This window comes from Caloenas nicobarica, chromosome 38 (genome assembly GCF_036013445.1).
Source record: "Caloenas nicobarica isolate bCalNic1 chromosome 38, bCalNic1.hap1, whole genome shotgun sequence".
NCBI classification, from domain to species: domain Eukaryota; kingdom Metazoa; phylum Chordata; class Aves; order Columbiformes; family Columbidae; genus Caloenas; species Caloenas nicobarica.
The window spans coordinates 485,221-508,932 of record NC_088282.1 but is presented as its reverse complement, the minus strand read 5'-3'; the positions used below and the strand labels follow the sequence as shown (position 1 = coordinate 508,932).

General features: G+C 66.0%; 1 protein-coding gene across 4 annotated transcripts; it reads left to right on the top strand.

The window, feature by feature from the left end:
• The first annotated feature begins 24 nt into the window (after positions 1-24).
• Positions 25-23,712, top strand: LOC136001224 (integrin alpha-X-like). 4 transcript variants are annotated; one of them, XM_065655319.1, is made up of 29 exons: positions 25-753; positions 1,391-1,493; positions 1,574-1,677; positions 1,765-1,820; positions 3,519-3,633; positions 4,489-4,619; positions 5,719-5,864; positions 6,813-6,966; positions 8,153-8,303; positions 9,374-9,447; positions 10,028-10,160; positions 11,292-11,440; positions 12,338-12,592; positions 13,959-14,089; positions 14,159-14,313; positions 15,520-15,674; positions 15,853-15,984; positions 17,002-17,072; positions 17,703-17,844; positions 19,043-19,177; positions 19,785-19,864; positions 20,096-20,173; positions 20,420-20,492; positions 20,788-20,895; positions 20,988-21,065; positions 21,579-21,685; positions 22,758-22,850; positions 23,163-23,273; positions 23,385-23,712. In XM_065655319.1, the coding sequence occupies exons 1-29, from the start codon at positions 696-698 to the stop codon at positions 23,416-23,418; spliced, it is 3,312 nt and encodes a 1,103-aa protein (XP_065511391.1). In that variant the 5' UTR covers positions 25-695; the 3' UTR covers positions 23,419-23,712. The 4 variants fall into 4 exon arrangements, with proteins under 4 accessions (XP_065511391.1, XP_065511390.1, XP_065511392.1 ...); XM_065655318.1 differs by having other exon boundaries at positions 12,338-12,685; XM_065655320.1 differs by lacking the exons at positions 20,420-20,492; positions 20,788-20,895; positions 20,988-21,065 and having other exon boundaries at positions 12,338-12,685.

Below are 23,712 nucleotides of genomic sequence, written 5' to 3'. Positions count from 1 at the left end.
GGGAACTGGGAGGGACGGGGGGGAATTGGGGGGACCGGGAGGGACTGGGGGGGCAATGGGGGGAACTGGGGGGATTGGGGGGGACTGGGGGCGCCTGTGACCCCCAGAGGCCCCTTTTCCATCCTAAACCCTTTCCCCCCCCAAAACCCCCCTTTTTCGCCCCAAAAGCCCCGTTTCCACCCCCCCAAAGCACCTTTTCTCACCCCCCAGAAGCGCCTTTGTCACCCCAAAGCCCCTTTTCTTCCCCCCAGAAAAGCTCGTTTTCCTCCCCTCCCCCCCGGTTTCCCCCCAAGTCCCTTTTCCCCAAAAGCTCCTTTTCCCCAAAAAGCCGCTTTTTTTCCCCCGAGGCGCGTGGGGCGGATGTGGGGGAGGGGCGGCGGACCGGGGTGCCGCTGTGGGGGAGGGGCCGCCCCCCGCGTCCCGTCCTTGGGGGGTCCGGGGGCCACAAGGGCCCGGTGACCCCGGTGACCCCAACGCCCCCCGGTGACCCCGTGACCCCCCGCTGACCCCCCGCTGACCCCCCGGTGACCCCCCGGCCCCCCAGTGACCCCGTGGGGGTCGCCAAAGGGCCCCGGGCGGGGGAGGGGCCGCTGTCCCCAAGGGGACGGGAAGTTGGTGACGTCACCGCGGTTGCACAAGGCGGGGTGGGGGTGCTGGTGACAACCCAACTTCTCCTTCGTGTCCCCATTGTCACCATGTCCGTCCGTCTTGTCACCGCGTCCGTCCGGCGGCTCCTCGTCCTCCTGGGGGCCGGTGGGTGCCCGGACGCCTGGGTCCCTTATTTTGGGGTGGGGGACCCGGACGCCTGGGTCCCCTATTTGGGGTGGGGGACCCGGACACCTGGGTCCCTTATTTGGGGTGGGAGCCCGGACGCCTGGGTCCCTTATTTAGGGTTTGGAGGCCCGGACGCCTGGGTCCCCTATTTGGGGTGGGAGCCCGGACGCCTGGGTCCCCTATTTGGGGTGGGGGTCCCGGACGCCTGGGTCCCCTATTTGGGGTGGGTGCCCGGACGCCTGGGTCCCCTATTTGGGGTGGGTGCCCGGACACCTGGGTCCCTTATTTGGGGTGGGGGACCCGGACACCTGGGTCCCTTATTTAGGGTTTGGAGGCCCGGACGCCTGGGTCCCTTATTTGGGGTGGGAGCCCGGACGCCTGGGTCCCTTATTTGGGGTGGGGGTCCCGGACGCCTGGGTCCCCTATTTGGGGTGGGTGCCCGGACGCCTGGGTCCCTTATTTGGGGTTTGGAGGCCCGGACGCCTGGGTCCCCTATTTGGGGTGGGGGACCCGGACGCCTGGGTCCCTTATTCAGGGTTTGGAGGCCCGGACGCCTGGGTCCCCTATTTGGGGTGGGGGTCCCGGACGCCTGGGTCCATTTCTCCGCCCTCCCCAGCGCTGACCTGCGGTGGCACCGGGGTGGACGTGGAGTCGGTGACAACGTTCGTCGGTGATGCCGTCGCCGCCTTCGGTCACAGCGTCACCCAGTTCGGTGACGGGTGAGGAGACACCCCGGGGGTGCGGGGTGGGGGGGGACACCCCGAAAAATTCCCCCAAATTCCCCCCAAATCCCCCGCAGGGTGCTGGTGGGTGCCCCGTTGCGCCGCGACGGCGTCGACCGCTCGGGGTCCGTCTATTGGTGCCGCCAGCGCTCGGGGACGTGCCAGGAGGTCCCTGTCACCGGTGAGACCCCCCCCGTGTCCCCCGCCCCCACCCGGACGCCTGGGTCCCCCAGGAAAAGGGGGTGACCCCCCCCCCGTGTCCCCACAGGGGCCCCCAACGCGTCGCTGGGGCTGGCGCTGGCGGCCGGGGACACCGAGGCCTTGGTGAGCGGGGGACGCGGGGGGACGTGGGGGGGACCCCGAAACCGGGACACGCGGGGGGGGAGGGCAGGCCCAAAATGGGCCTTTCTGCACCCAAAATGGGCCTTTCTGCGCCCAAAATGGGCCTTTCCGCGCCCAAAATAGGATTTTCTGCGCCCAAAATGGGCCTTTCTGCGCCCAAAATAGGATTTTCTGCGCCCAAAATTGGCCTTTCTGCGCCCAAAATAGGATTTTCCGTGCCCAAAATGGGCCTTTCCGCACCCAAAATAGGATTTTCCGCGCCCAAAAAGTTGGCCTTTCTGCGCCCAAAGTTGCCCTTTCTGCGCCCAAAAAGTTGGCCTTTCTGCGCCCAAAGTTGCCCTTTCTGAGCCCAAAGTTGCCCTTTCTGAGCCCAAAGTTGGCCTTTCTGAGCCCAAAGATGGCCTTTCTGCGCCCAAAGTTGCCCTTTCTGCGCCCAAAGTTGGCCTTTCTGCGCCCAAAGTTGCCCTTTCTGCGCCCAAAGTTGGCCTTTCTGCGCCCAAAGTTGCCCTTTCTGAGCCCAAAGTTGCCCTTTCTGCGCCCAAAGTTGCCCTTTCTGAGCCCAAAGTTGCCCTTTCTGCGCCCAAAGTTGCCCTTTCTGCGCCCAAAGTTGGCCTTTCTGCGCCCAAAGTTGCCCTTTCTGAGCCCAAAGTTGCCCTTTCTGCGCCCAAAGTTGCCCTTTCTGCGCCCAAAGTTGCCCTTTCTGAGCCCAAAGTTGCCCTTTCTGCGCCCAAAGTTGCCCTTTCTGAGCCCAAAGTTGCCCTTTCTGAGCCCAAAGTTGGCCTTTCTGCACCCAAAGTTGCCCTTTCTGCGCCCAAAGTTGGCCTTTCTGAGCCCAAAGTTGCCCTTTCTGAGGTCGCCTCAAGGCATTTTCCCCGAGCGGGTTTTCCTGGGGTGGCACCGAGGAGGTTTGAGCCGAGCGGGTGGTTTGGGGTGAGACCCGGTGGTTTTGGGTCCGTCCCGCGGCGTGTGGCCACATCTCATGGGGTGACAGATCGTGGGGCCCCATCTCATGGGGTGACATCTCACGGGGGTGACAGATCATGGGGTGACGTTTCATGGGGTCCCATCTCATGGGGTGACATCTCACGGGGGTGACAGATCGTGGGGTGACATCTCGTGGGGGTGACGTCTCATGGGGTGACATCTCGTGGGGTGACGTCTCAGGGGGGTGACATTTCATGGGGTGACGTCTCAGGGGGGTGACAGATCATGGGGTCCCATCTCATGGGGTGACATCTCATGGGGGTGACAGATCATGGGGTGACGTTTCATGGGGTCCCATCTCATGGGGTGACGTCTCATGGGGGTGACAGATCATGGGGTGACGTTTCATGGGGTGACATCTCATGGGGGTGACGTCTCATGGGGGTGACATCTCATGGGGGTGACAGATCATGGGGTGACGTCTCATGGGGTCCCATCTCATGGGGTGACATCTCATGGGGTGACGTTTCATGGGGTCCCATCTCATGGGGTGACGTCTCATGGGGTGACGTCTCATGGGGGTGACATCTCATGGGGTGATGTCTCATGGTGTCCCATCTCATGGGGTGACGTCTCATGGGGTGACATTTCATGGGGTGACGTCTCATGGGGTCCCATCTCATGGAGGTGACATGAGATGAAACCCCCCGACCCGTCGCCGTGTCCGTCCCCGTGTCCGTCCCGTGTCCGTCCCAGGTTTGCGGCCCCACCGCCCCCCAGCTCTGTGGTCACAACGTCCACGTCCGCGGTTTCTGCGTCGTCCTGGATCCCACCCTGCGGCCGTTGCGGCGCCTCCCGGCGGCCCCGCCAGGTACGGGGACACGGGGGACATGGGGGACACGGGGGACACGGGGGACATGGGGGACACGGGGGACATGGGGGGCACGGGGGACACGGGGGACATGGGGGACACGGGGGGCACGGGGGTCATGGGGGACATGGGGGGCACGGGGGACATGGGGGACATGGGGGGACATGGGGGACATGAGGGACATGGGGACACGGGGGACGTGGGGGACACGGGGGGACACAGGGGGTACGGGAGACACGGGGGCATGGGGACAGGGAACATGGGGGACATGGGAGACACGGGAGACACGGGGGACATGGGGGACATGGGGGGCAAGGGGGACACAGGAGGTCACGGGGGGCACAGGGGGCACAGGTACATGGGGGGACACAGGGGACATGGGGGACACAGGGGACATGGGAGACACAGGAGGTCACGGGGGCCACAGGGGACACGGGGGACACGGGAGGTCACGGGGGCCACAGGGGACACGGGGGACACAGGGGACCAGGGGGACACAGGGGACATGGGGGACACAGGGGACCAGGGGGACACGGGGGGACACGGGAGACACAGGGGACATGGGGGACACAGGGGACCAGGGGGACACAGGAGACACAGGAGACATGGGGGACACAGGGGACCAGGGGGACATGGGGGGACACGGGAGACACAGGGGACATGGGGGACACAGGGGACCAGGGGGACACAGGAGACACAGGGGACATGGGGGACACGGGAGGTCTCGGGGGCCACAGCAGACACGGGGGACACGGGGGACACAGGAGGTCACGGGGGCCACAGGGGACATGGGGGACACGGGGGACCAGGGGGACACGGGGACACGGTGTCCGCGGTGACGTCCCCGCCGCGCAGAGTGCCCGCGGCGCCGCTCGGACATCGCGGTCCTGGTGGACGGGTCGGGCAGCATCAGCCCCCAGGACTTCGCCACCATGAAGAGCTTCGTGCTGGAGGTCATGAGGAGGTTCAAGGGCACGGACACGCAGGTGCGGCCGGGGGCGGCGCCGGGGGCGGCCGGGGTGGCGTCTCGTGGGGTGGCAGGTCGTGGGGTGACGGGTCATGGGGTGGCATCTCATGGGGGTGACAGATCATGGGGTGGAATCTCATGGGGGTGACATCTCATGGGGTGGCGTCTCATGGAGTGGAATCTCATGGGGTGGCATCTCATGGGGGTGACAGATCATGGGGTGGAATCTCATGGGGTGGAATCTCATGGGGGTGACATCTCATGGGGTGGCGTCTCATGGAATGGAATCTCATGGGGTGGCATCTCATGGGGGTGACAGATCATGGGGTGGCATCTCATGGGGTGGAATCTCATGGGGTGGCGTCTCATGGAGTGGAATCTCATGGGGTGGCATCTCATGGGGTGGCGTCTCATGGAGTGGAATCTCATGGGGTGGCATCTCATGGGGGTGACAGATCATGGGGTGGTGTCTCATGGGGTGGAATCTCATGGGGGTGACAGGTCATGGGGTGGAATCCCATGGGTGGAATCTCACGGGGTGACGTCTCATGGGGTGATGTCTCATGGTGTGACGTGTCATGAGGTGGCGTGTCATGGGGTGACGTCTCATGGAGGTGACATCTCATGGGGTGGCATCCCATGGAGTGACGTCTCACGGGGTGGAATCTCATGGGGTGGAATCTCGTGGGGTGGAGTCTCATGGGGTGACGTCTGATGGGGTCCCATCTCATGGGGTTACGTCTCATGGGGTCCTGTATCATGGGGTGATGTGTCATGGGGTGGAATCTCATGGGGTGGAGTCTCACGGACGTGACAACTCATGGAGGTGGCATCTCATGGGGCTTCACGTCATGGAGGTGACATCTCGTGGGGTTCCATCTCATGGGGTGACATCTCATGGGGTGGAATCTCGTGGGGTGGAACCTCATGGAGGTGACATCTCGTGGGGTTCCATCTCATGGGGTGACATCTCATGGGGTGGAATCTCGTGGGGTGGAACCTCATGGAGGTGACATCTCGTGGGGTTCCATCTCATGGGGTGACATCTCATGGGGTGGAATCCCGTGGGGTCCCACCTCCCGGGCCGCGGCCCCACGCGTGTCCCCCGCCGCCCCCAGTTCGCCCTGTCCCAGTTCTCCCACCTCATCGTCGACCACTTCAACTTCTCCACGTTCCGCTCGGCCGCGGACCCCGCGGCGCTGCTGGCGCCGGTGCGGCAGTTGGGCAGGACCACCCGCACGGCCAGCGCCATCCGCCACGTGCTGTGCGTCCCGCGTCCCCCCCGCGTCCCCGGCGCCCCCCGGCGCCAACAGTGTCCCCGTGTCCATCCCAGCAATGTCCCTTTGTCCATCCCAATGTCCCCATGTCCATCCCAATGTCACCCACTGTGCCATCGGGGTGAGGACACGTCCCCAACTGTGTCCCCTTGGCCACCCCAACGTCCCCGTGTCCATCCCAATGTCCCCATGTCCATCCCAACAATGTCCCCTTGTCCATCCCAACAATGTCCCTGTGTCCATCCCAGTGTCCCTTTGTCCATCCCAACAATGTCCCTTTGTCCATCCCAATGTCCCCGTGTCCATCCCAACGTCCCCGTGTCCATCCCAATGTCCCCATGTCCATCCCAACAATGTCCCCTTGTCCATCCCAATGTCCCCGTGTCCATCCCAATGTCCCCATGTCCATCCCAACAATGTCCCCTTGTCCATTCCAACAATGTCCCCTTGTCCATCCCAATGTCCCCGTGTCCATCCCAGCGTGCCCATGTCCATCCCAATGTCCCCGTGTCCATCCCAATGTCCCCGTGTCCATCCCAACAATGTCCCTTTGTCCATCCCAATGTCCCCGTGTCCATCCCAGCGTGCCCATGTCCATCCCAATGTCCCCTTGTCCATCCCAATGTCCCCGTGTCCATCCCAACAATGTCCCTTTGTCCATCCCAACAATGTCCCCTTGTCCATCCCAATGTCCCCGTGTCCATCCCAACATGCCCGTGTCCATCCCAGCAATGTCCCCTTGTCCATCCCAATGTCCCCTTGTCCATCCCAATGTCCCCGTGTCCATCCCAACAATGTCCCCTTGTCCATCCCAACAATGTCCCCTTGTCCATCCCAACAATGTCCCTTTGTCCATCCCAATGTCCCCGTGTCCATCCCAATGTCACCCACTGTGCCATCGGGGTGAGGACACGTCCCCAACATGTCCCCGCCAGGACGCACACGTTTGTCCCCGGCAAGGGCGCGCGCGCCGATGCCACCAAGGTCCTGGTCGTCATCACGGACGGGAAGAAGTTCGACGACGAGCTGGAGTTCGAGGAGGTCATCCCGCTGGCCGAGAGGATGGGGGTGACGCGCTACGCCATCGGGGTGAGGACGTGTCCCCAATGTCCCCAACAGTGTCCCCAACTTCCCCGTGTCCATCCCAACGTCCCCGTGTCCATCCCAATGTCCCCATGTCCATCCCAATGTCACCCACTGCACCATCGCGGTGAGGACACGTCCCCAACAGTGTCCCCGTGTCCATCCCAATGTCCCCATGTCCATCCCAGTGTCACCCACTGTGCCATTGGGGTGAGGGACGTGTCCCCAATGTCCCTTTGGCCACCCCAATGTCCCAAATGTCCCCTTGGCCATCCCAAGGTCCCCAAGGTCCCCAATGGCCCCTTGTTCATCACAACGTCACCTGCTGCGCCATTGGGTTGAAGGACATGTCCCCAATGTCCCTGTGTCCATCCCAACGTGCCCAATGTCCCCTCATCCACCCCATTCTGTCCATACATCTGTCCATCTGCAAACACTTCTATCTGTCCATCCCATCTCCATCCATCCCCAACATCCCCAAACTTGTCCATCCATCCCCAACATCCCCAGCCTTGTCCATCCATCCCCAACATCTCCATCCATCCCCAACATCCCCAACCTTGTCCATCCATCCCCAACATCTCCATCCATCCCCAACATCCCCAACCTTGTCCATCCATCCCCAACATCCCCAAACTTGTCCATCCATCCCCAACATCTCCATCCATCCCCAACATCCCCAACCTTGTCCATCCATCCCCAACATCCCCAAACTTGTCCATCCATCCCCAACATCTCCATCCATCCCCGACATCCCCAGCCTTGTCCATCCATCCCCAACATCTCCATCCATCCCCGACATCCCCAGCCTTGCCCATCCATCCCCAACCTTGTCCATCCATCCCCAACATCTCCAACCTTGTCCATCCATCCCCAACATCTCCATCCATCTCCAGCCTTGTCCATCCATCCCCGACATCTCCAACCTTGTCCGTCCATCCCCAACATCTCCATCCATCTCCGTCCATCCCCAACATCTCCAACCTTGTCCATCCCTCCCCAACATCTCCGTCCATCCCCGACATCTCCATCCATCTCCATCCATCCCCAACATCTCCATCCATCTCCACCCATCCCCAACACCTCCATCCAGCCCCAACCTCTCTGTCCCTCTCCAACCTCGCCCACCCACCCCAAACCCCCCGACCCGTCTGTCCGTCCCTTCATGGCGCCCGTGTCCGTGTGTCGGCAGGTGGGCAGGGCGTTCCGCGACACCGAGGCGCTGCGGGAGCTGCAGACCATCGCGTCCCCCCCGCCGTCCCACCACGTCTTCCGCGTCGACAACTTCCAGGCGCTGCGGGGGATCCAGCAGCAGCTGCAGGACAAGATCTTCGCCATCGAGGGTGCGGGGGCGTGGCCATGGGAGGGGGCGTGGCCATGGGTGTGGCCATGGGGCGTGGCCCTGCCCACCTGCAGACGGATGGACAGGGGGACAGATGGATGGATGGATGGATGGATGGAGGGGTTTGGGTTGGGTGGACGGGGTTGGAGGTGGATGGAGATGGATGGACAGACAGATGTGTTTGGAGGTGGACGGATGGACGGGTGGAGATGGATGGACAGACGGATAGATGGATGGATGGGTGGGGATGGATGGACAGATGGATGGACAGGTGGGGATGGATGGACAGGCGGGGATGGATGGACAGATGAACGGATGGACGGACGGGTGGTGATGGATGGACAGATGAACGGATGGACGGACGGGTGGGGATGGATGGACAGAAGGATAGATGGATGGATGGGTGGGGATGGATGGACAGATGGATGGACAGATGGGGATGGATGGACAGGCGGGGATGGATGGACAGATGAACGGATGGACGGACGGGTGGTGATGGATGGACAGATGAACGGATGGACGGACGGGTGGGGATGGATGGACAGGCGGGGATGGATGGACAGATGAACGGATGGACGGATGGGTGGGGATGGATGGACAGAAGGATAAATGGACGGACAGGTGGGGATGGATGGACAGGCGGGGATGGATGGACAGATGAACGGATGGACGGACGGGTGGGGATGGATGGACAGAAGGATAGATGGATGGACGGGTGGGGATGGATGGACAGATGGACGGGTGGGGATGGATGGACAGGTGGGGATGGATGGACAGATGAACAGATGGACGGACGGGTGGGGATGGATGGACAGATGGATGGACAGGTGGGGATGGATGGACAGGCGGGGATGGATGGACAGATGAATGGATGGACGGACGGGTGGGGATGGATGGACAGATGAATGGATGGACGGACGGGTGGGGATGGATGGACAGGTGGGGATGGATGGACGGATGAACGGATGGACGGACGGGTGGGGATGGATGGACAGATGGACGGGTGGGGATGGATGGACAGACGGACGGACGGCCGTGTTTGGAGACGTCTGTCCCGCCGCGTGGTCGCAGGCACCCGCTCGGCGCACAGCAGCTCGTTCCAGCTGGAGATGGCCCAGGAGGGGCTGAGCGCCCTGATGGCCCCCGTGAGTGTCCCCCCGGGTCCCCCCCTCCCACCACTGACCCCCGTGAGTGTCCCCCCGGGTCCCCTGGGTCCCCCCATCCCAGCTCTGACCCCCGTGAGTGTCCCCCCGGCTCCCCACGGGTCCCCCTGTCCCAGCGCTGACCCCCATGAGTGTCCCCACGTGTCCCCACGTGTCCCCCGGGTCCCCCCACCACCACCACTGACCCCCGTGAGTGTCCCCACATGTCCCCACGTGTCCCCCCCTCCCAACGCTGACCCCCATGAGTGTCCCCACGTGTCCCCCCGTGTCCCCATGTGTCCCCCCCTCCCAACGCTGACCCCCATGAGTGTCCCCACGTGTCCCCACGTGTCCCCACATGTCCCCCCATCCCAACCGGTGACCCCTGTGAGTGTCCCCACGTGTCCCCCCGTCCCAGCGCTGACCCCCATGAGTGTCCCCCCGTGTCCCCCGGGTCCCCCCCAGCGCTGACCCCCATGAGTGTCCTCCGTGTCCCCCCGTGTCCCCCCGTGTCCCCCGTGTCCCCCGGGCCGCCCCCGCCGCCCCCGTCCCACGGCGCCCCCTCCGCTCTGCACCGGGGCAGGTCGGGGCCGTACTGGGAGCGGTGGGCGCCTACGACTGGTCCGGAGGGGCTCTCGTCGTCGGCGCGGGAGGGGACACCGCGTTCGTCAACGCGTCGCACGGGGACACCGGGGACACCAGCGACGCCTACGCGGGTGAGCGGTGTGCCTGGGGGGCACCTGGGGACACCGGTGTCACCGTGGAGCTCTGGAGGTGTTGGTGGCCCCATGGGGATCCTGGGGGCCATTGGTGGCCCCATGGGGATCCTGGGGACATTGGTGTCCCCATGAAGTTCTGGAGATGTTGGTGTCCCCATGGGGATCCTGGGCCACATTGGTGTCCCCATGAGTGTCTTGGGGACATTGGTGACCCCATGAAGTTCTGGAGATATTGGTGTCCCCATGGGGATCCTGGGGACATTGGTGTCCCCATGAAGTTCTGGAGATGTTGGTGTCCCCATGGGGATCCTGGGGACATTGGTGTCACTGTGAAGTTCTGGAGATGTTGGTGTCCCAATGGGGATCCTGGGGACATTGGTGTCCCCATAAAGTTCTGGAGATGTTGGTGTCCCCATGAGGATCCTGGGCCACATTGGTGTCCCCATGAAGTTCTGGAGATGTTGGTGTCCCCATGGGGATCCTGGGCCACATTGGTGTCCCCATGAGTGTCTTGGGGACATTGGTGACCCCATGAAGTTCTGGAGATATTGGTGTCCCCATGGGGATCCTGGGGACATTGGTGTCCCCATGAAGTTCTGGAGATGTTGGTGTCCCCATGGGGATCCTGGGGACATTGGTGTCACTGTGAAGTTCTGGAGATGTTGGTGTCCCAATGGGGATCCTGGGGACATTGGTGTCCCCATAAAGTTCTGGAGATGTTGGTGTCCCCATGAGGATCCTGGGCCACATTGGTGTCCCCATGAAGTTCTGGAGATGTTGGTGTCCCCATGGGGATCCTGGGGACATTGGTGCCACCACAAAGAAGCTGGAGATGTTGGTGACACCATAAAGTTCTGGAGATGTTGGTGTCCCCATGGGGATCCTGGGCCACATTGGTGTCCCCGTGAGTGTCTCGGGGACATCGGTGACCCCATGAAGTTCTGGAGATATTGGTGTCCCCATGGGGATCCTGGGGGACATTGATGTCCCCATAAAGTTCTGGAGATGTTGGTGTCCCCACCGTGTTCCTGGGGCCACCACCGTCCCCACCAGGATCCTGGGGCCACCACCTCTGGCTCTGGGGTCCCCCCGTGTCCCCCACGTCCCCCCGTGTCCCCGCGTCCCCAGGTTACGCGGCCGAGTCGCTGTCGCTGGTTGTGGGGCGGGCGCTGGCCCTGGGCGCCCCCCGGTCCGGCCACGTCGGGCGCCTCCTGCTGTTCGTCCAGCGCCGCCACGGGGACACCTGGGACCTCCTGGCCGAGGCCACCGGGACGCAGGTGAGGGCGGGGCCGGGGGCGGGGCCTGGGGACCTTCGGGGGAGGGGGTGGGGGTGCTGGGGATCCTGCAGATCTTGGTGTCCCCATGAGGTCCTGGAGATCTTGGTGTCCGCATGAAGTCCTGGAGATTTTGGTGTCCCCGTGAAGTTCTGGAGATGTTGGTTGAGGTGCTGGAGATGTTGGTGTCCCCATAGAGTCCTGGAGACATTGGTGTCCCCATGAAGTTCTGGAGATGTTGGTTGAGGTTCTGGAGACGTTGGTGTCCCCATAGAGTCCTGGAGACATTGGTGTCCCCATGAAGTTCTGCAGATGTTGGTTGAGGTTCTGGAGACGTTGGTGTCCCCATAAAGTCCTGAGGATGTTGGTGTCCCCAGGAGGAACCAGGGGGACACTGATGTCCCCATGGAAGTTCTGGAGATGTTGGTTGAGGTTCTGGAGACGTTGGTGTCCCCATGAAGTTCTGGAGATGTTGGTTGAGGTGCTGGAGATGTTGGTGTCCCCATGAGTATCCTGGGGGACATTGGTGTCCCCGTGAAGTCCTGGAGATGTTGTTTGAGGTGCTGGAGATGTTGGTGTCCCCATGAGGATCCTGGGGGACACTTGTGTCCCCGTGAAGTTCTGGAGATGTTGGTTGAGGTGCTGGAGATCTTGATGTCCCCATGAGGAACGTGGGGGACAGTTGTGTCCCCATGAGGATCCTGGAGATGTTGGTGTCCCCATAAAGTCCTGGAGATGTTGGTTGAGGTGCTGGAGATGTTGGCGTCCCCATGAGGATCCTGGGGGACACTTGTGTCCCCATGAAGTCCTGGAGATGGTGGTCGAGGTTCCTGGAGCTCTCGGTGTCCCCTCGGCGTCCAGGGGCCGTCACCGTCCCCACGATTCCCCGTGTCCCCCCAGGTGGGCTCGTACTTCGGGGCGTCCCTGCTGGCCCTGGACGCCAACGGCGACGGTCACACCGAGGTGCTGCTGGTGGGGGCCCCCATGTTCTTTGGGGGCGGTGGCGGCGGCCGCGTGTCCGTCTGTCCCCTGCGCCCCCGCGGGGGGCGGCTGCCGTGCCCGGGGACGCTGAGGGGACAACCCGGAGACCCCCTGGGCCGGTTCGGGGCCGCCCTGGCCAGGCTGGGGGACCTGGACGGGGACGGCAGAGCCGAGGTGGCCGTGGGGGCCCCGCTGGAGGACGGGGGGGCGGGCGCCGTGTACGTGTTCCGGGGGGACGGCGGCGGCGTCGGGGGCACCTACAGCCAGGTGGGACGTGGGGACGGGTGGGGGGAAACCTGCGGCGGTGGGGGCGCGTGGGGCGGGGGGGACACGATGGGGACGCGTTGGGTGGTGGGGACGCGATGGGGACGCGATGGGTGGTGGGGACGCGTTGGGTGGTGGGGACACGTTGGGTGGTGGGGACACGATGGGGACACGTTGGGTGGTGGGGACATGATGGGGACGCGATGGGTGGTGGGGACGCGATGGGGACGCGATGGGTGGTGGGGACATGATGGGGACACGTTGGGTGGTGGGGACGCGTTGGGTGGTGGGGACACGATGGGGACACGTTGGGTGGTGGGGACACGATGGGGACGCGTTGGGTGGTGGGGACGCGATGGGGACGCGATGGGTGGTGGGGACATGATGGGGACGCGTTGGGTGGTGGGGACGCGATGGGGACGCGTTGGGTGGTGGGGACATGATGGGGACGCGTTGGGTGGTGGGGACGCGATGGGGACGCGATGGGTGGTGGGGACGCGTTGGGTGGTGGGGACGCGTTGGGTGGTGGGGACACGTTGGGTGGTGGGGACAGGATGGGGACACGTTGGGTGGTGGGGACATGATGGGGACGCGTTGGGTGGTGGGGACGCGTGGGGCGGGGGGGACACGATGGGGACACGTTGGGTGGTGGGGACACGATGGGGACGCGATGGGTGGTGGGGACGCGTTGGGTGGTGGGGATACGTTGGGTGGTGGGGACATGTTGGGTGGTGGGGACACGATGGGGACACGTTGGGTGGTGGGGACATGATGGGGACGCGTTGGGTGGTGGGGACGCGTTGGGTGGTGGGGACGCGATGGGGACGCGTTGGGTGGTGGGGACGCGTTGGGTGTTGGGGACACATTGGGTGATGGGGACACGTTGGGTTATGGGGACACGGGTGGTGGGGATGTGTTGGGGACATGGTTGTTGGGGACACGTTGGGTGATGAGGACGTGATGGGTTATGGGGACATGTTGGGGACACGTTGGGTGGTGGGGACACGTTGGGGACATGTTGGGTGGTGGGGACGTGTTGGGGACATGGTTGTTGGGGACACGTTGGGTGATGAGGACGTGATGGGTTATGGGGACATGTTGGGGACATGTTGGGTGATGGGGACACGGTGGGTGTTGGGGACACGTTGGGGACATGTTGGGTGGTGGGGACGTGTTGGGGACATGGTTGTTGGGGACACATTGGGTGGTGGGGACCCCGCGTCCCCCCGACGTCCCCCCGCGTCCCCCCGACGTCCCCGCGTCCCGTTGTCCCCAGCGCGTCCCCGGGCGCCGTTTCCCCAGCGCCCCCCGGTTCTTCGGCCAGTCCCTGAGCGGCGGGCGCGACGTGACCGGTGACAACCTGCCCGACGTGGCCGTGGGCGCCTGGGGACAGGTCCTGCTGCTCAGGTGACACCCGGGACACCTCGGGGACCCCCCGTGGCCGCGGCGGCCGCGCGACGCCCGTTGTCCCCCCAGGTCCCCCCCGCTGCTGCGGGTCCGCGTGGCCGTGACCTTCGAGCCCCGCGAGGTCCCCGCGGTCACCGAGTGTCCCCACGAGGACGCGTCCCCGCGGGAGGTGGCCCAGGCCACCCTCTGCTTCCGCGCCACCAAGAAGACCCCGGACGCCTTCGGTGAGACCCCCGGATGTCCCCAAACCCCCCGGATGTCCCCAAACTCCCCCACATGTCCCCAAAGCCCCCCACATGTCCCCAAAGCCACCCATATGTCCCCAACACCCCCAGATGTCCCCAAACCCCCCGGATGTCCCCAGAGCCACCCATATGTCCCCAACACCCCCAGATGTCCCCAAACCCCCCGGATGTCCCCAAACCCCCCCACATGTCCCCAAACCCCCCCACATGTCCCCAAAGCCACCCATATGTTCCCAAACCCCCCAGATGTCCCCAAACCCCCCAGATGTCCCCAACACCCCCAGATGTCCCCAAACCCCCCAGATGTCCCCAAACCACCCAGATGTCCCCAAACCCCCCGGATGTCCCCAAACCCCCCCAGATGTCCCCAACACCCCCAGATGTCCCCAACACCCCCCAGATGTCCCCAAACCCAGCCACATGTCCCCAAACCCCCCGGATGTCCCCAAAGCCACCCATATGTCCCCAAACCCCCCGGATGTCCCCAAACCCCCCCAGATGTCCCCAACACCCCCAGATGTCCCCAACACCCCCCAGATGTCCCCAAAACCCCCCAGATGTCCCCAAACCCAGCCACATGTCCCCAAACCCCCCGGATGTCCCCAGAGCCACCCATATGTCCCCAACACCCCCAGATGTCCCCAAACCCCCCGGATGTCCCCAAACCCCCCCAGATGTCCGCAACACCCCCAGATGTCCCCAAACCCCCCCACATGTCCCCAAAGCCCTCCACATGTCCCCAAAGCCACCCATATGTCCCCAAACCCCCCGGATGTCCCCAAACCCAGCCACATGTCCCCAAACCTCCCGGATGTCCCCAAAGCCACCCATATGTTCCCAACACCCCCAGGACCCTCAGGACCCCCAAACCCACCGTGTCCCCGTGTCCCCAGGTTCCCAGGTCTCTGTCACCCTGCGGTACCGGGTGTCACTGCACCCCGTGTCCCCCATGTCCCCCATGTCCCCCATGTCCCCTATGTCCCCCGTATCCCCCGTGTCCCCTCTGTCCCCCATGTCCCCCATGTCCCCCGTGTCCCCGTGTCCCCAGGTCCCCAGGTCGCTGTCACCCTGCGGTACCGGGTGTCACTGCACCCCGTGTCCCCCATGTCCCCCATGTCCCCCATGTCCCCCATGTCCCCTATGTCCCCCATGTCCCCCATGTCCCCCGTGTCCCCGTGTCCCCAGGTTCCCAGGTCTCTGTCACCCTGCGGTACCGGGTGTCACTGGACCCCGGCCGTGTGAAGGTCCGCGCCGTGTTCCCCGGGGACGTCGCCGTTGTCACCGGGACCCTGAGCCTGGGGCTGGGCCGGACCTGCCAGCGCTTGGCCGTGAACTTGGCGGTGGGTGACGCGGGGGGTCACGGGGGGGTCACGGGGGTCCCAGGGGTGTCACCCGGCCGTGGGAACGTGGGGGGGACGGGGGGGATCATGGGGGTCACGGGGGGGTCACCCATCCATAGGGATGTGGGGGTGACACGGGGGGTCCCAGGGGTGACACGGGGTGACACGGGGGTTCCAGGGGTGTCCCGAGGACACGCTGACCCCCCTGAAGCTGCAGTTGAGCTACGAGGCCACCGGGGACCCGCTGGGGGTGGCCGGGGGGTTGAGACCAGCGCTGAGCCCCGACTCGGACACCGGGACAACGGCCACGGTGAGGGGACGTGGGGACATGGGGACGTGGGGACATGGGGACAATGGGGACATGGGGACATGGGGACGTGGGGACATGGGGACATTGGGGGTTGAGACCAGCGCTGAGCCCCGACTCGGACACCGGGACAACGGCCACGGTGAGGGGACGTGGGGACGTGGGGACATGGGGACAATGGGGACATGGGGACATGGGGACGTGGGGACAATGGGGACGTGGGGACGTGGGGACATGGGGACATGGAAACAATGGGGACATGGGGACATGGGGACATGGGGACATTGGGGGTTGAGACCAGCGCTGAGCCCCAACTCGGACAGTGGGACAACGGCCACGGTGAGGGGACGTGGGGACATGGGGACATGGGGACAATGGGGACATGGGGACGTGGGGACAATGGGGACGTGGGGACATGGGGACGTGGGGACATGGGGACAATGGGGACATGGGGACAGGGGGATATGGGACAGGGGGACATGGGGATAATGGGGACAGGGGGACATGGGGACACAGGATGCCGACGTTGTGGAGCTGGAGGGATGAGGAGACACCAGGGGACGGACGGACGGAGACGTCGAGGGTGGATGGACAGACGGATGGGCGGGGGGAGGCCGGACAGATTGGGGGGGGGAGGCCGGACAGACGGACGGGGGGGGGAGGCCGGACAGATTGAGGGGGGGAGGCCGGACAGACGGACGGGGGGTGGGAGGCTGGACAGACAGACGGACGGGGGGGAGGCCGGACAGATGGACAGACGGGGGGGAGGCCGGACAGACGGACGGGGGGGGGAGGCCGGACAGATGGACAGGCCGGGGGGAGGCTGGACAGACGGACGGGGGGCGGGAGGCCGGACAGACGGACGGACGGGGGGGAGGCCGGACAGATGGACGGGGGGGGGAGGCCGGACAGACGGACAGACCGGGGGGAGGCCGGACAGACGGACGGGGGGCGGGAGGCCGGACAGACGGACGGACGGGGGGGAGGCCGGACAGATGGACGGGCCGTCCCGTCCCCCAGCTGCCGTTCCAGCAGAACTGCGGCTCCGACGGCGTCTGCACCGATGACCTGGACGTGACCTGCGCCCTGGGGTCGGTGTCCCCGAATGACCCCGTGTCCCCAGTGTCCCCGAATGACCCCGTGTCCCTGGTGTCCCCGAATGACCCCGTGCCCCCAGTGTCCCCGAATGACCCCGTGTCCCCGAGTGTCCCCAAATGACCCCGTGTCCCCAGTGTCCCCGAATGACCCCGTGTCCCTGGTGTCCCTGAATGACCCCGTGCCCCCAGTGTCCCCGAATGACCCCGTGTCCCCGAGTGTCCCCGAATGACCCCGTGCCCCCAGTGTCCCCGAATGACCCCGTGTCCCCGAGTGTCCCCCAGTGTCCCTGAGTGTCCCCAACGTGTCCCTGACTGTCCCCCAGTATCCCCAACATGTTCCCAAGTGTCCCCAGTGTCCCCAATGTGTCCCCAGAGTGTCCCCAACCCCCCCCGATGTCACCGTCACCCCCCGTGTCCCCCCCAGGCCGGACACGCTGGTGCTGGTGGTGTCATTGTCATTGTCACTGTCACTGTGTCCCTGTCCCCAGGCTGGACACCCTGGTGGTTGGTGTCACCGAGTCGCTGGGTGTCCCTGTCACTGTGTCACTGTCACTGTGTCCCTGTCCCTGTGTCCCTGTCCTTGTCACCGTGTCACCGTCACTGTGTCCCTGTCCCTGTCCCCAGGCTGGACACCCTGGTGGTTGGTGTCACCGAGTCGCTGGGTGTCACCGTCACCGTGGCCAATCGCGCTGAGGACTCGTACGGGGCCCTGGTCACCCTGGGCCACCCCCGGGGGCTGCGCTACCAGCGATGGACGCTGCTGCAGGTCCCCGGCACCCCCGCGTCCCCAACGTCCCGGGGTCCCCGGCACCCCCGCGTCCCCAACGTCCCGGGGTCACCAACGTCCCCGCGTCCCCAACGTCCCGGGGTCCCCGGCACCCCCGCGTCCCCAACGTCCCGGGGTCCCCAATGTCCCAGGGTCCCCGGCACCCCCGCGTCCCCAACGTCCCAGGGTCCCCGGCACCCCCGCGTCCCCAACATCCCGGGGTCCCCGACACCCCACAGGGTCCCCAATGTCCCGGGGTCCCCGGCACCCCCGTGTCCCCAACGTCCCAGGGTCATCAACGTCCCCGCGTCCCCAACGTCCCGGGGTCCCCGACACCCCCACGTCCCCAACGTCCCGGGGTCCCCAACGTCCCAGGGTCCCTGACACCCCCCCGGGGTCCCCAATGTCCCCTGGGTCCCCAATGTCCCCAGGGTCCCCAACACCCCCCCGGGGTCCCCAACGTCCCAGGGTCCCCAACACCCCCCGGGTCCCCAATGTCCCCCGGGTCCCCAACACCCCCCCGGGGTCCCCAACACCCCCTGGGGTCCCCAACGTCCCAGGGTCCCCAATGTCCCCAGGGTCCCCAACACCCCCCCGGGGTCCCCAACGTCCCAGGGTCCCCGACACCCCCCGGGTCCCCAATGTCCCCCGGGTCCCCAACACCCCCCGGGGTCCCCAACACCCCCTGGGGTCCCCAACATCCCCAGGTCCCCGACACCCCCCCGGGCTCCCCAACGTCCCCAGGGTCCCCAATGTCCCCAGGGCCCCCAACACCCCCCTGGAGTCCCCAACGTCCCAGGGTCCCCAACACCCCCCAGGGTCCCCAACGTCCCCTGGGTCCCCAATGTCCCCCGGGTCCCCAACACCCCCCCGGGGTCCCCAACGTCCCAGGGTCCCCAATGTCCCCCGGGTCCCCAACACCCCCCGGGGTCCCCAACACCCCCAAGGGTCCCCAATGTCCCCAGGGTCCCCAACGTCCCCAGGGTCCTCGAGGTCTCCAGGTGTCCCTGAGGTCCCCCCAGAGACCCCAAGACCCTCGAGATGTCCCCAAGGTCTCCGGGGGTCCCCCAGAGTCCCCAAGATCCCCCAGATGTCCCCAAGCTCCCCAGTTGTCCCCAGAAGCCACCGTCACCCCCTGACCCCCGAGTGTCCGCCGTGTCCCCTCTCCTGACCCCCCAATGTCCCCCGTGTCCCCCAGGCCGCCGGGCGCCCCGTGTCCCTGCGCTGTGGTTCGGAGCCCCCCGAGGGACGGGGGGACACAGGGCGGGGGGACACGGGACACGGAGCCACCTACTGCCTGCTCAACCCCCCCATCTTCCGCGCCGGCGCCCAGGTGGGGGCCCCAGATGTCCCCATGTCCCCAGTGTCCCCGTTATCCCGTTATCCCCATTGTCCCATTATCCCCATTACCCCCAGTTCCCATTGTCCCCATTATCCCCAAATGTCCCCAATGTCCCCATTGTCCCCATGTCCCCATTGTCCCCATTCTCCCATTATCCCCATTGTCCCATTGTCCCCATTATCCCCATGTCCCCAATGTCCCCATTGTCCCATTATCCCCATTACCCCCAGTTCCCATTGTCCCCATTATCTCCAAATGTCCCCATTGTCCCCATTGTCCCCATTGCCTCCATTATCACCATTGTCCCCCAGTGTCCCCATTATCCCCATGTCCCCAATGTCCCCATTGTCCCATTATCCCCATTATCCCCAGTTCCCATTGTCCCCATTATCCCCAAATGTCCCCATTATCCCCATTGTCCCCATGTCCCCATTGTCCCATTATCCCCATGTCCCCAAGGTCCCCATTATCACCATTGTCCCCCACTGCCCCCATGTCCCCCAATGTCCCCCAATGTCCCCACTGCCCCCATGTCCCCCAGTGTCCCCACTGCCCCTGTTGTCCCCAACGACCCCAATGTCCCCAACGCTGTCCCCAGGTGACCTTTGTCGTCACACTGTCCGTGTCCCCCCACGCGGAGCTCGGGGACGTCCTGGAGGTGACGGCCAACGCCAGCAGGTCGGGGACACAGGGACACGGGGGCACGCGGACGTGGGGACACGGGGGTGGTGGCACTTGGGGACACAGGGACATGGGGACATGGGGGCGGTGGTGCTTGGGGACACGAGGGTGGTGGCGCTCGGGGGGGACACACAGGGACACAGGGACATGGGGACACGGGGACACAGGGGTGGTGGCACTTGGGGGGACACTCGGGGACATGCGCGGTGACGTCACTTCCCGCCGCAGTGACAACGGGGTGATGGGGCCGCGGGGACATCGCGCGCGGATCCCGGTCAAGGTCGGGGTCACCGTGGTCATGGCCAGGTAGGGACCCCCCGTGTCACCCCCGTGTCACCCCCCATGTCCCCAACCCCCCAGGTGTCCCCAAGACCCCCCAGGTGTCCCCAGTGTCCCCCCGTCCCCAGCGGCTCCCTGTGTCCCCCATGTCCCCCTGTCCACAGTGTCCCCCCCACGTCCCCAATGTCCCCCCGTGTCCCCAATGTCCCCCCAATGCCCCTCGTGTCCCCAATGCCCCCAATGTCCCCCCCGTGTCCCCAATGTCCCCCACAGCGCCCCAGACTCCACCAAGTTCGTCACCATTTCCAACGGAAGGGACAGAGCCAACGTCACCCACAGTTACCAGGTGACACCGCCCGAACGCCTGGGTCCCTCCCGAACTCCTGGGTCTCTCCCCGAACTCCTGGGTCCTTCCCCGAACTCCTGGGTCCCTCCCAAACTCCTCGGTCCTTCCCCGAACTCCTGGGTCCCTCCCGGACTCCTGGGTCCCCCGAACTCCTGGGTCCCTCCCGACCTCCTGGGTCCCTCCCGGACTCCTGGGTCCCCCTGAACTCCTGGGTCCCCCGAACTCCTGGGTCCCTCCCGACCTCCTGGGTCCCTCCCGGACTCCTGGGTCCCCCTGAACTCCTGGGTCCCCCCAGGTGAAGCTCCTGGGGGGCCGCGTCCCCCCGCTCAACGTCACCATCCTGGTCCCCACGGCGCTGGGGGGGACGCGGCTTTGGGAGCAGCTGGAGGTGACACCCGAGGAGGTGACGTCTGTGCCCCCCCCAAAAACGGGGTCACCCCCCCCCAAATCGGGGTCACCCCCCGTGTCCCCCCCCACACGCCCGTGTCCCCCCAGGATCTGGTTCAATGTTTCGGGGTCACTGAGCACCCGGGGGTCCCCAACCCCCCCCCGCTGCCCCAGCGCCCCCTGCTGGTGAGTGACACGCGCTGGGGGGCGGGGGGCCCCGAACCCGCTGACCCCGCGTGACCCCCTGACCCCCCGTGACCCCCTGACCCCCGTGACCCCTGGACCCCCCGTGACCTCCTGACCCGGCGTGACCCCCTGACCCCCGTGACTCCCTGACCCTCCGTGACCCCTTGACCCCCCGTGACCCCCTGACCCCGCGTGACCCCTTGATCCCCCGTGACCCCCTGACCCCCCGTGACCCCTTGACCCTCCGTGACCCCTTGACCCCCGTGACCCCCTGACACGTGACCCCCTGACCCTCCGTGACCCCCTGACCCCCATGACCCCTTGACCCCCCGTGACCCCCTGACCCCACGTGAACCCCCCGACCCCCCACCCTGCATGACCCCCTGACCCCGTGTGACCCTCCGACCCCCCCGTGACCCCCTGACCTCCCCATGACCCCCTGACCCCGCGTGACCCCCTGACCCCTGTGACCCCCTGACCTCCCCGTGACCCCCTGACCCCCCGTGACCCCAGGACTGCGCGGTCGCCCGGTGCCGGGAGCTGCGGTGCCAGGTGCCCCCCCTGGACCCCCCCGGAGCTTGGGGGTCAGGGTGGGGGGGACCCTCCGGTTGGGCTGGATGGTGAGTGGGGCGGGGGGTGGGGGGAGATGGGGGGACATGGGGGGACATGGGGGAGATGGGGGGACATGGGGGAGATGTGGGGATGGGGGGGATGTGGGGGGATGTGGGGACGTGTGGGGACATAGGGGGACATGGGGGACATGGGGGGACATGGGGGGAGATGTGGGGCTGGGGGGGATGAGGGGACATGGGGGAGATGCGGGGGATGTGGGGGGTGTGGGGCTGGGGAGGGGATGGGGGGAGATGTGGGGAAATGTGGGGCTGGGGGGGATGTGGGGACGTGGGGGAGATGGGGGGACATACGGGGACATGGGGAGACATGGAGGGGGATGTGGGGCTAGGGGGCATGTGGGGAGATGTGGGGGGATGTGGGGACATGTGGGGCTGGGGGGGGATGTGGGGACATATGGGGGGATGTGTGGGATGTGGGGACATGGGGAAGGATGTGGGGGGCTGTGGGGGGCTGTGGGGACATGTGGGGCCGGGGGGGGGATGTGGGGCAGCCGTGGGGCAGCCACAGCGGGGGACACCCCCCCGCCAGCCCCCCCCAGGCCAAGGGACAAAGTGGGGATGTGGGTGACCACCCCTGCCCCACGGCTGCCCCACGGCTGCCCCATCTCCCCCCATCTCCCCCATCTCCCCCATCTCCCCCCATCTCCCCCATCTCCCCCCATCTCCCCCATCTCCCCCATCTCCCCACATCTCCCCCCATCTCCCCCATCTCCCCCCATCTCCCCCCATCTCCCCCATCTCCCCCATCTCCCCCCATCTCCCCCATCTCCCCACATCTCCCCCCATCTCCCCCATCTCCCCCATCTCCCCCATCTCCCCCACCTCCCCCATCTCCCCCCATCTCCCCCCATCTCCCCCATCTCCCCCATCTCCCCCATCTCCCCCCACCTCCCCCCATCTCCCCCCATCTCCCCCCATCTCCCCCATCTCCCCCCATCTCCCCCCATCTCCCCCATCTCCCCACATCTCCCCCCATCTCCCCCATCTCCCCCCATCTCCCCCATCTCCCCACATCTCCCCCATCTCCCCACATCTCCCCACATCTCCCCACACCCCCCAGGCCCAGCAGCCCCGGGCGCTGCTGCAGAGCTCGGCCCAGCTCCAGTTCGACCAGCGCAGATACTGGAACAGCGCGGGGGGCGACCGGCTGCAGGTGGGGCCCGGACGCCTGGGTCCCTCCCGGGCCGGGGGGCCCGGATGCCTGGGTCCCTCGGTTGGGGGGGCTGGTGGTCCCTGGGGGGTGGTTCGTGGGGGTTTGTGGGTCCCCCGGACGCCTGGGTCCCTGGGGTGCATCGAGGGGGAGTTGGGGGTCCCGGACGCCTGGGTCCCTCAGTTGGGGGGGTTGGGGGTCCCGGACGCCTGGGTCCCTCGGTTGGGGGGGTTGGGGGTCCCAGACGCCTGGGTCCCTCGTGGGTTATGTCTCCCGGACGCCTGGGTTCCCCGGACGCCTGGGTCCCCCCCGCAGGTGCAGACGGAGCTGGAGCGCCCGGAGCCCCCCAACCCCCTGCCCCACATCCTGGGGGGCACAGTGGGGGGGCTGCTGCTGCTGGGCCTCATGGCTTTGGGGCTCTACAAGGTGAGGGGGCGTGGCCCTAGGGAGCCCCGCCCACTTGGGGGGGCTGGGGGGGCGGGGCCTCCTGCCCCACCCCCACCTCACCCCCCACCCCCCATTTTCCTGCCCCCCAAGTTGGGGTTTTTCAAGCGCCGCTACAAGGAGCTGATGGAGGGGGAGGGGGCGCCCACGGCCCCCCTGGGTGACCCCCAGCAGTGAGGGGACCCCCCGGACGCCTGGGTCCCCCCCCGGACACCTGGGTCCCCTTGGCGGGGGGCCACCCGGATGCCTGGGTCCCCTCCAAGATTCCGGAGAGGTGACTCCCGGACGCCTGGGTCCCTTCCGAGGGGGGACACCCGGACGCCTGGGTGCCCTCAAATTTAGGGGGAGGGGTCGCCCGGACGCCTGGGTCCCTCCCCGGACGCCTGGGTCCCCCCGGTCTGCCAGTAAACCCGCTTGGCTG

Excerpts from the sequence above, each read along its gene's own strand:
- LOC136001224 (XM_065655318.1), top strand. The coding sequence starts at position 696 with ATGTCCGTCCGTCTTGTCACCGCGTCCGTCCGGCGGCTCCTCGTCCTC. Across the intron at positions 9,448-10,027 it reads TGAGCGCCCTGATGGCCCCC|GTCGGGGCCGTACTGGGAGC; the intron begins GTGAGTGTCCCC and ends GCACCGGGGCAG. Across the intron at positions 20,896-20,987 it reads TGGAGGTGACACCCGAGGAG|GATCTGGTTCAATGTTTCGG; the intron begins GTGACGTCTGTG and ends GTGTCCCCCCAG.